The sequence below is a fragment of the Galeopterus variegatus genome, unplaced genomic scaffold, assembly GCF_000696425.1.
Source record: "Galeopterus variegatus unplaced genomic scaffold, G_variegatus-3.0.2 Scaffold1401, whole genome shotgun sequence".
In the NCBI taxonomy this organism is placed as follows: Eukaryota; Metazoa; Chordata; class Mammalia; order Dermoptera; family Cynocephalidae; genus Galeopterus; species Galeopterus variegatus.
The window spans coordinates 265,614-276,844 of NW_007727512.1; the positions used below are offsets into that span (position 1 = coordinate 265,614).

General features: G+C 39.4%; 1 protein-coding gene across 1 annotated transcript in view; it reads left to right on the forward strand.

Annotated features, from left to right (window-relative positions):
- SLC25A14 (solute carrier family 25 (mitochondrial carrier, brain), member 14) overlaps positions 1 to 11,231 on the forward strand; it is a 38,011-nt gene that overhangs the window by 2,617 nt on the left and 24,163 nt on the right. Inside the window, exons 2-3 of the mRNA XM_008576784.1 lie at positions 3,292 to 3,385; positions 4,648 to 4,795. Of these exons, the coding sequence (XP_008575006.1) occupies positions 3,292 to 3,385; positions 4,648 to 4,795 (242 nt within the window). The remainder of the gene's footprint in view (positions 1 to 3,291; positions 3,386 to 4,647; positions 4,796 to 11,231) is intronic.

Sequence of the window (11,231 nt, forward strand, 5' to 3'; positions counted from 1 at the left end):
CGGGGGGGGACCTGGTCGGTTTGTGGGCCCCGCCCCCTCGGGCGGGAGCGCCGCCGCGCTTCCCAAGCGGCGCACTATCCAGTGCGCCACCGGGCCGGCCCCTCAGCTGACAGTTTAATTCAATAGTGTGATATGGCCCCCTGAAAAAGCAACTGCAATTTTCAGCTGCAGTAATTGAAGTATAATACATAGAATGAAGAAAATTGTGATGGACATTTAGCCTGAGAAAGATAAGATGTAGGAAAACATGATAGCTGTCTTTAAATATTTGAAGGACTCCCCTAGGGAAAAATAATAAATTTGTTGAATTTGCCTCCAGAGGCTGGGTGAAAATAAGAGGAAGACAGACTTTTGGGTTGGTATGAGGAAGGACTGTCTAAAATCAGACTAATTAGGGGGCCGGCCCGTGGCTCACTCGGGAGAGTGCGGTGCTGATAACACCAAGGCCCCGGGTTCGGATCCCATATAGGGATGGCCGGTTCGCTCACTGGCTGAGCGTGGTGCTGACAACACCAAGTCAAGGGCTAAGATCCCCTTACCGGTCATCTTTTAAAAAAATAAAATAATAAAATAAAATAAAATAAAATCAGACTAATTAAAGATGATATAGGATCTCTTCATAAGATTCTTAACATTGGACTGAGTGAGATTTTAATATCAAATAGGGTTGGGGTAGTGGTAGTAGTAGCAGTGTTGGATTTGGCCAGTGGTCCCCAGATGTTTGGATTTTATGGGCCAGTAAAATTGAAATGAAGGTGTGGGGAGGGGGCACAAATATAGGGTAATCAGTCTGATTTTGCCAAATAGAGACACTGAACAAAATCAGCTACCAACTACTATTATCATTTCATAAAAATAAGGTGATATTTTAGTATAAGTATTTAGTATTCAAGACTCTTATTTCAAGCTGCAGCTGACATTAGAAGTGCCTGTTCCTTCTTTGCTTCTTAGAATTCTTTTCAACAACTTTCCTCTAAAAGGGCTATCTACTCCAGACTATGTACATACTATGCTTGAAAGGAAGTTTCCATAATTATTTTTGTGGCCTGTAACACATTCATCTTCATGTTTGCTGTCTTCTCTGGAAAATTGCTCTTTGCTTAGTTACAGAGAATTCCTTTTGCAGAAACTAAGTAAAACCTTATCTCCTCTAAAAGGAGAGTGTGACTCAAGGTGCTAACCTCAGATGGGGCAATGGAGGAGGTGAGCAGCAAGTAATATATGTTAAAATGTAATTTTGGGTACTTGAATTTTCAAGAATTTAATAATGATAATTAACTAACAGTTATTGAGCTAGGTGCCAGACACTTTTCTTTTCTTTTTTTTTTCCTTTTTGTCCTTTTTACTGACCGGTAACGGGATCACAACCCTCGGTGTTGCGCCTGCACCGCGCTCAGCCAGTGAGCAGGAACCGGTCTCCACATGGGATCCGAACCCTCGGTGGGAGTGCCGCCGCGCTCCCAAACAGCGCACTCTCCAGTGCGCCACCGGGCCGGCCCAGCCAGACACTTTTCTAGGTGTTGTACATGTATTAATTTTCAGTACAACCCTATGATACTGTTTTCATTATTATTCCCATTTTACAGTTCAGAAAATGGAGACACAGAGAGGTTGCATAACGTGCCCAAGGTCACAGAACTAGTAAGTGGTGGAGTCAGGATTTGAATCTAAAGTCAAGATTTGAATTTAGGCAGTCTGACTTCAGAGTCTTCATTCCTGACCATAAACCACTTGACATTGCTTTTGAAATTCAGAAGCATACATATTGTGAAGCTCTGAAAAAGGAATATTTAAAGGAAATCTGATAGTTCATGCTAACAAAAGATATTACTTTCAGCTGGACCAGGATTTAGTAAGTGGTTCTTAGAGCAGTAGTTCTTAAGTGTGGAAGTATCAGCATTATTTGGAAACTTGCAAATTCTCAGGGCCAGACCACCAATCAGAAACTCTGGGGGAAAGGCCCAGTAACCTCTGTTTTAATACAATTTCTATATGATTCTGGTACATGCTAAGATTAGAAAACCACTGGCCTAAAGGCCAGAGCTGTGGAAAAAAGTAAAATTCAAGAGAAAAAGAGCTGAGAGTGGCAGAGAAAGAGAAGATGAAAAGATTGAAGATGACAGGTCTAATGGGGGTGGAATGGGGAAGGAGGTGGGGGGGGAGTGCTGGGAGCAGAATACATGGTTACAGAACTGGAACATAAAAGAACAGTATTTGTATATGTTTTTTTTTCTTTTTCCCTTTTTTGTCTTTTTTCGTGACTGGTAACGGGATCGCAACCCTTGGTGTCACGCCCGCACCTCGCTCAGCCAGTGAGTGGCCGGTCTGTATGTGGGATCCGAACCCTCGGCAGGAGCGCCGCCGCACTCCCAAGCAGCGCACTGTAGCAGTGCGCCACTGGGCCGGCCCTATATGTTTGTTTTAAAAGGCCAGGAAAAGGAAAAGGAAAAGGAGATCCACTAGATAGGTGTATGTTGAATGCCAGAGATAAGAGAAAAATCATCCATACTGCTGCCATTCCTCTGGGGGCAAGAAGGAATGTGAAAGGAAAAGGAGATCCACTAGATGGGTGTATGTTGAATGCCAGAGATAAGAGAGAAATCATCCATACTGCTGCCATTCCTCTGGGGGCAAGAAGGAATGTGAAAAGATGCTTAGCTCAGCCTGGATGGGGGGGTCATATGTATCTAGAAGTAGCCAGAGGAACTAAAACCCCAAAGTTTAGTGGAGAGATGAGAGGGCTAAGAATATGATAGGGCAGTGGTAAGAGCCTGTGTTTTGCACCTGAATCAAGCTAAGTGAATACCATGAACTGCTTTTATGAGATGCCTCAGCCTATACAAGGGCATTTCAAAAAGTCGTGGAAAAATGGAATTAAAAGATAGTATGAATCTTTCCATGAATTTTTTGAAGACCCCTTATATAACTTGAATTACAGGTTCCTTCACTTGTAATTGTCTAGTTGAATGTCTAAGTTGGGTGTACTGGATGGACTGAAGCCTCTTCTTTGGGTGGGAATGAGTATAATGTTAAAGAAACTATAGAGAATGAAGGACACAGGTTGATGTTTTGAGTGAATCACATGCCTACCCCTACAGAATGGCAGTAAAGAACAAATTCATGATAATCTAGCACCTAAAACAGGATCCCCCATTTTGTGTCATTCCACTTGGTGGAGTTTTTCCTCTACATCTGTTTTAGTTGTCAATTTTGTTGATCTAATTTATATGATCAGATGTTAACAAATGCTCCTCACTCTTGTGCCTTGTTCTGATTTGTGTTTATTTTTAGCACCAGAAAAGTGCCACTGTAAGCCATGAGATGTCTAGTCTGAATTGGAAACCCTTTGTATATGGCGGCCTTGCCTCTATTGTTGCTGAGTTTGGTAAGAATGTGAAAAATGACAAATCTGTATCTTATGGTAGAGTCGGTTGCGGATGATGACAGCTATTTTAGTGAAAAGTAGAGAAAAAGTAAAAAGAAGCTTGCTCTATTTGTTTTAAAAATTACTGTCTCAAAGCCATCAAGTAATATTTCTGAGAAAGTACTACTAATGGTATGGCAAATGAAGTTAAGAAAAGTCAAACTTAGGAAGCTTTTTTGATAGTCTAGTGATTTATTAATTTGCTAGGCTTAAGTAATATACACGAAAATATAGAGCGAGTTGGATATGATAGGGGTTTCTGCTATATTCCTATACTAATGGTCATTTTTTTATGTTAAGTTGTTTATAACTTTCTTAGTAAGTATCCAAACCTCTGTCCCGTTTAAGAAGAAAACTAACAAGATCAAATGAGACTCTTCTCTATTTGATTTTAATTTTGAAATATTTTTAGACTGTGATTTTTCATGCTCTAGATTTTCTTTCCTAAACTATTCATAAGTGACTACAATTCACCAATCTTTGTTGACTTTCTTGGTATGTGCTCTGGTGTTGTGACCAGAGCTACATAATCATCTTGTTAGTTTTAGACCTTGAAATATTCTTTGAAACATATTCTACCAATGTAATGACCCCTATGTGTTCACATAAGAGAAAGAGGTTTGGTTAAAGAAATTTTCCCCAAGAACTCTGCTGGTATTAGTCATGAATTACCTAAGGAACGAGGATGAATAGAACGAAATAGGACTTTGCCATTATCTTTATAATATCGGGGAACTGTTTGTTTCTTGTAAACAGATAAAAGAAAACACACTAAACTTTGTAATAGTATATGAGCAGCAATCCCATGCTTTTATATCTTTTTGAAAATTTGGGGAGATTTTATGAGGGAGAGATGGGGAGACATAAGGTGGGAGGGAGCAAGAGGAAGACACTGATAAATACCAGCTTGTATATTACAGATGAAATTAAAACATTTAAATTATTTTGCATTTACTGTATATTTGGACTATCTTAAAGCACTTTATTATATCACAGCTTCAAGTAGACTGTGGGTCAAATTGCTTCATAGATACAGTATATAGTACATTTCACTTTACTGCATACAACTCTTGTCCTCTGAAAATGGTATTCTAGTAGAGATCTTCTGCGTGTTATAAAAAGGACTTTGTCTTACGTTTCAAATATTGTCATTGGCTTACATTTAGGCAAAACATAACTATGGCTCTTTGGAAATACTTTTAAATGAGTATGTTTCTTTACAGGAACTTTCCCTGTGGACCTTACTAAGACACGACTTCAAGTTCAAGGGCAAAGCATCGATGTCCGTTTCAAAGAAATAAAATATAGAGGGATGTTTCATGCCTTGTTCCGAATCTATAAAGAAGAAGGTGTATTGGCCCTGTATTCAGGGTAAGACTGGATTCTTTTCTTATATGATGAACAGAAATGCATTTTAAAGAAGATGTTTATTTCATTTGTCTGATAGTTTGTGCCTTTCATATTCACCATTTCAACTTGTAATTCAATACTGATATGCCAGTTTGTATTTCACCTGCTTCCAAATCTTTGGTGGCTGGTTGGTCAAGGGTTCTAAACCCTTGACCTTGGTGTTACAAGGCTACGCTCTAACCAACTGAACTAACAGGCCAGCCCAAGTCTTGAGCTTTGGATTTTGTGTTCATCTGTCTATAAGTGATACCTTTTTTAAATGTATTTTTTTATTAGCATATTCATTATTACAAATTATAATTCTTTATGCCCCTTACCTGACTGTATTAGTCCATTTCTGTTGCTTAATTTATAAAGAAAATGAAATTTATTGCTTAGTTTCTGAGGCTGGGAAGTCCAAAGTCTGTCTGGTGGTGGCGACAGTGACCCAGGGATCACACATTGCAAGATGGTGGAAGCAGAGAGAGCAGGGAGAGAGCAGAAAGAGCGAGGCAGACTCTCCTCTTCTTTTTTTTTTTTTTTGTCCTTTTTGTGACCGGCTGCACCGCGCTCAGCCAGTGAGTGCTGTGACCGCACCGGTCATCCCTATATAGGATCCGAACCCGCAGCGGGAGTGCTGCTGCGCTCCCAGCGCCACACTCTCCTGAGTGCGCCACGGGAGGCTGGAAAGTCCACTGTGCAGGGAGCACATCTGGTGAAAACCTTGGTGGTGGTGACAGTGACGGCAGGGTATCACATTGCGAAAAATGGTGGAGCAGAGTGAGGCACTAACCTCCTCATCCAGTCTCCTATTAAAAGCCCTCAAACCATGCCCCTGACCACCATTTTTAATCTATTCACTGCCACATGGTCCTACAAACTAATCACCTCTTCAAGACTCCACCTTTCAATTACTGTAATAGGATTTCCCACCCTTTTAACAGTCACAGTTGGGGCTAAGTTTCTAATGCATAAAACTTGGGGGACACAATTCAAGCTTCAGGGAGTTTTGGGGGGACATAATTAAATCTACTGCATTCTGCCTTTGGACCCCGCAGAACTCATGTCCTTTTCACATACAAATACATTCATTTCATCCCCATAGTCTTAACTTGTTTCAACTCAAAAGTCCAAAGTTCAAGTTCAAAGTCCCATCTCTGAAATCAAAACAAGTTACCTACTGCCAAGATACAATGGTGGGACAAACATAGGGTATATATTCCCATTCAAAAAGGGAGAAATAGGCCAAAAGAAAGGGGTAACAGGTCCCAAACAAGTCTAAAATCTAGCAGGGTAGGCATTAAGTCTCAAAGCTGGCAAATCAGGTACTTTGACTCAATGTTTGGTGTCCTCTGCACACTGGCATGGGGATTGGCTCCCCAAGTCCTTGGGCAGCTCTGCTCCTACGGCTTTCCTGGTCTCAGGCCACACTTTAGCTCTTCCAGGCTGGTGTTCCACTCTGGTAGCCCCACAATTCCAGGGTCTCCATGGTGGTCTCACTCTCACAGATCCATTAGGCATGGCACTGATGGGTTTTCTCTGCTGCAACTCTGACCCCACCTTTCTGCTCAGCATTGCTCTGGCTGGGACAGCTGCATCTGGCACAGGCCTCAGGCTGCTTCTCCTCATGGCGGGAAACGGCAGGCAGCTGGATGGTATAAGCAGATCACATGGCGACAGAGAGAGAGAGAGAGCGTGAGCACCACCCAGGGAGAGCATTAATCCATTCATGAGGGATCTGCCCCCATGACTCAAACAGCTTCCAACACTGCCACATTGGGGATCAGATTTCCACACGAGTTCTCAGAGGACAATATGTCCAAACTCCATCATTCCACCCCGGCCTCCCAAAACTCATGTCTCACATTCAAAATACAACATGTTTATTACATCCCAACAGTCCCAAAAGTCTTAGCTTGTTCCAGCACCAACTTAAAGGTCCAAAGTATCATCTGAGACCAAAGACAAAACTCCTTCCAGCTGTGAACCTGTAAAAAATCAAAAACAAATTTATCTGCTTCCAAGATACAATGGTGGAACAGACTTTGTATGCACATTCCCATTCCAAATGGGAGGAATAGACCAGAAGAAAGGAGAAGCAGGCCCCAAACAAGTCTGAAACCCAGTAGGTCAGACATTAAATCTTAAAGCTCCAAAATATTTTTTATCTCCAAGTCTTGCATCCTGGGCACAATGGGGCATTGGGCCCCCAAAGCCTCAGGCAGCCTTGCCCCCACAGCTCTGTGGGGCATGGCACTGATATCTGTGGCTTTTCCAGGCTGAAATTGCACATTGCCAGTGGCCCTACAGTTCTGGGGTCCGGGCAGCAGCCCTGCTCCCTTGGCTCTACTAGATATTTCTTCAGTGGGGATTCCTGTGGGGGCTCCAACCCCACTTTTCTGCAATTGAAAGGTGGAGCCTTGAAGAGGTGGTTAGATTGTAGGACCACGTGGCAGTGAATGGGTTAAAAATGGTGGTCAGGGGCATGGTTCTGAGGGCTTTAAGAGAAGAGAGAGGAGAGTCTCTCTTGGTCTCTTGCTCTCTCCCTGCTCTCTCTGCTTCCACCGTCATGCAATGTGAAATTCCTAGGTCACTGTCACTACTACCAGATGGACTTTGTACTTTCCAGCCTCAGAAACTCTAAGCAATAAAATTTGTTTTCTTTATAGATCACCCAGTTCCCTAGTATTTTGTTAGAAACAACAGAAATGGACTAACACACCAACCAATCACTCCCCAACCCCCCTCCTCCTCCCCACCATCTCTAGTATCCTTAGGTTTGTTTTCTCCTTTTGAAAGTTCAATGTATTATTGTGTTCTTCTCTCTCTCTCTCTCTCTCTCTCTCTCTCTCCACCCTGTTATGAGTGAGGACATGTGATATTTCTCTTTCTGTGTCTAGCTTATTTCACTTAACATAATTTTCTCCAGGCTCATCCAGGTTACTGCAAATGGCAGAATTTCATTATTTTTTTTGGCTGAGTAGTATTCCATTGTGTATATATACCATATTTTCCTTATCCAGTCATGTGTCGATGGACATTTAGGTTGGTTCCATGTTTTGGCTATTGTAAATAGTGCTGTGATGAACGTGGTGGTGCAGGTATCCCTTCAACATGATAATTTCCATTCCTTTGGATATATACCCGGTAGTGAGATTGTTGGATCATATGAACCTATGGAATGGGAGAAAATATTTTCAAACTATGCATCCAACAAGGGATTAATATCCAGAATATATAAGGAACTCAAACAACTACACAGTAAAAAACAAATAATTAAAAAAGGGCAAAGGAGATGAATAGACATTTTTCAAAGGAAGTGATACATTTTTAAATGGATATATCATTGCAGCACAGGCTTTCTCCTGGTTTCCTGAGAGTCGTTAGTTGCCACTGTTAATAACAAAACCACTTAACTATTTTTGTGATATTCTTCCTAAGTTGGCAAATACTGACTTCCTTTAAAATTTTCCTCTTTAAAGAAATATTATTTTGTCAGTTTAAATGGAAAATGCAGAATGAGAGAGAGGGAGACCTGTCTTTTTGTTTTTGTCAACTTTTGATTAGCCATAAGTTTGTGATTTATTGTCTAGTTTGTAGTTTACCTGCAGACAATTTCCTAGGCCATTCCTGCATCTAGGCTACCAGTATTTTGCTCAGAGAATGGACATCAATTTTATTATTAACTTATGTTAGAATTAATTTAAAAGATAATTGTCTTGGGGAGAAAAATCAAGTAGTACTCCTATATCCTGAAGCAAGTGATTCATGGATCATCTGTTTCACCTTGTTCTTTCATCAGCATGGATAATCAAAAGATATTTTTATTCTGATAGCAAGCAATAAAGTCAGAAATATGCATATTTAGTCATCATTTTTTAATCCTAACTGTTTGAGCTCCTGCTATCTTTCTGTTTATACCTACTAAGATATAGTTCTGCAAGTTGGAAGCATCTCACAGGAGGCATGAGTGAGAATGTCTTCAGTTTATAAGCAGAACTTAAACAGGGTGAAATCTTGGCTCTAGTACCTTTTTGTTGATGGAATTAAAGGTGTGTCTGCAACTGTTAGGAAGTAGAGGTTAATTTTATTTTAATCTCTGTGAGGTGGGGAATGGTATATAATTCTTTTTATCAATTGCTAGATTCACTTTGCTAATATTTTTGTATGGATTTTTGTGTCTAGGTTCATGAGAGAGATTGGTCTCTGCAGCTTTCCTTGTTCGTACTGTTTTTTGTCTAGTTTTGGTATCAGGGTAATACTAGCCAAATGAGTTAGGAAGCATTCCTTCTTCTATTTTTTGGAAGAGATTGTGTAAGATTGTTGTTAATTCTCTAAGTGTTTGGTAGAATTCCCCAATGAAATTATCTGGGCCCGTAAATTTCTTTTTTGGGAACTTTTAAATTATGAACTCAGATTCTTTAATGGTTGTCTTAGATTGGGCTGCTATAACAAAGTACCATAGATTAGGTAGCTTGTAAAAAAAGAAATTTACTTCTCACAATTCTGGAGGCTGGAAGTCCACCAGCATGGTCAGGTCCTGGTGAGGGCATTCTTCCAGGTTGCAGACTACCAAGACTTTTATTGTACCTTCATATGGCAGAAAAAGTATGAGAGTGCTCTCTGAGGACCTAAGGGCAGTAATACCATTCATGAGGGCTTCACCTTTGTGACTTATTTATCTCCCAAGGGCCCACCTCTTAGTACCATCTCATTGGGGGTTAGCATTTCAACATATGAATTTGGGGGGGATACAAATGTTGAATCCATTGCAACCATTATGAGAATTATTCAGATTAGCTATTTTATCTTAGTTGAGTTTTGGTAGTTTGTGGTTTTCAAGAAATTAGTCTATTTCTTCAAAGTTGTTGAATTTATGAGCATAAATTATGAGCATAAAGTTGTTTATAGTATTCTCTTATTATTCTTTTAATGGCTGCAGGATTTGTAGCACTATTCCCTGTTCCATTCCTGATATTGGTGATTTGTATCTTCTATCTTTTTATCTTTGTGAGTCTTGTTAGAGGTTTATCAATTGTATTGATTTTTTTTCAAAGAGCAAATTTTTGTTTTATTGCTTTTTTTCTTCTATGTGATGGTACTTCAAAAAGTTCATGGAAAGGTTTGTATTATCTTTCATTCTATTTTTCCATGGAATTTTTGAAGTACCCTTGTATTTTCTTGTTTTCAATTTCACTGATTTATGCTCTTTATTATTTTCTTCCTTCTGCTTGCTTTGGGTTTATATTGCTCTGCTTTTTCTAGTTTCTTGAGGAAAGAACTTAGAAGATTATTGATTTGAGACTTTCCTTCTTTGCTAATGTAAGCATTTTGTGCTATAAATTTCCCTCAGCACTGTTTTGGTTGCATACCATATCTTTTAATAGGTTGAATTTTTATTTTCGTTTAGGTCTATGTATTTTTAAAATTTCCTTTGAGATTTCCTCCATCAATACAGTGTATATGTTTTTTTCCCTTTTGGTTTCCCTTTAGAAACTTTATTCTTAAGTAAAAAGCATATTTTTCTTTTATAAAAACACTTTTTTAAAAATAGCATAGTTTACAAGGGAAAATATATTTTGCTAGTGTAATCTTACCAATAATGAAAGACTGCCGTATTGAAATACATTTTGCTGCTGGCAAAGAGTGCACCACTGAGAAGAAATGAGGAAGAATAGCAAGCACCAGGGCCAATTAACCACCTCCCCTGCCAATTTTTTATGTCCTGAAGTGTTTTCCCTATGTTTTCTACTAGAAGTTTTATAGTTTTGGAGGGTCTTACACTTAAGCCTTTAATCCATTTAGAGTTGATTTTGGTATATGGTGAGAGATAGGGGTCTGGTTTTATTCTTCTGCATATGGATCTCCAATTTTCCCAGCACCATTTATTGAAGAGACTGTCCTTTCCCAAACGTATGTTCTTGGCTCTTTTGTCAAAAATCAGTTGACAAGTAAGTGAATTTATCTCTGAATTCTCTATTCTGCTCCATTGGTCTATGTGTCTGTTTTTGTGCCAATTGCCATCATTTTGCAGTATATTTTGAAGTCAGGGAGTGTGACACCCCCCGCTTTGTTCTTTTTGCTCAGGGTGGCTTTGGCTATTCAGGGTCTCTTATTGTTTCATATAAATTTTTGAACTGTTTTTTCTATTTCTGTGAAGTATGTCATTGGTAGTTAGATGGGGATTGCATGGAATCTCTATATTGCTTTGGGTTATATGGTCATCTTGGCGATATTGAGCATAGTATGTCTTTCCATTTTTTTTTATATCTTCTTTAATTTCTTTAATCAGTGTTTTATAGTTTTCATTGTAGAGTTCTTTCACCTTGTTGGTTAAATTTATTCCTAGGTATTTTCATTGTTGTTGTTGCTATTGTAAATGGGATAGCTTTCTTTTTTTTTTTTTTTTTTTCCTTTT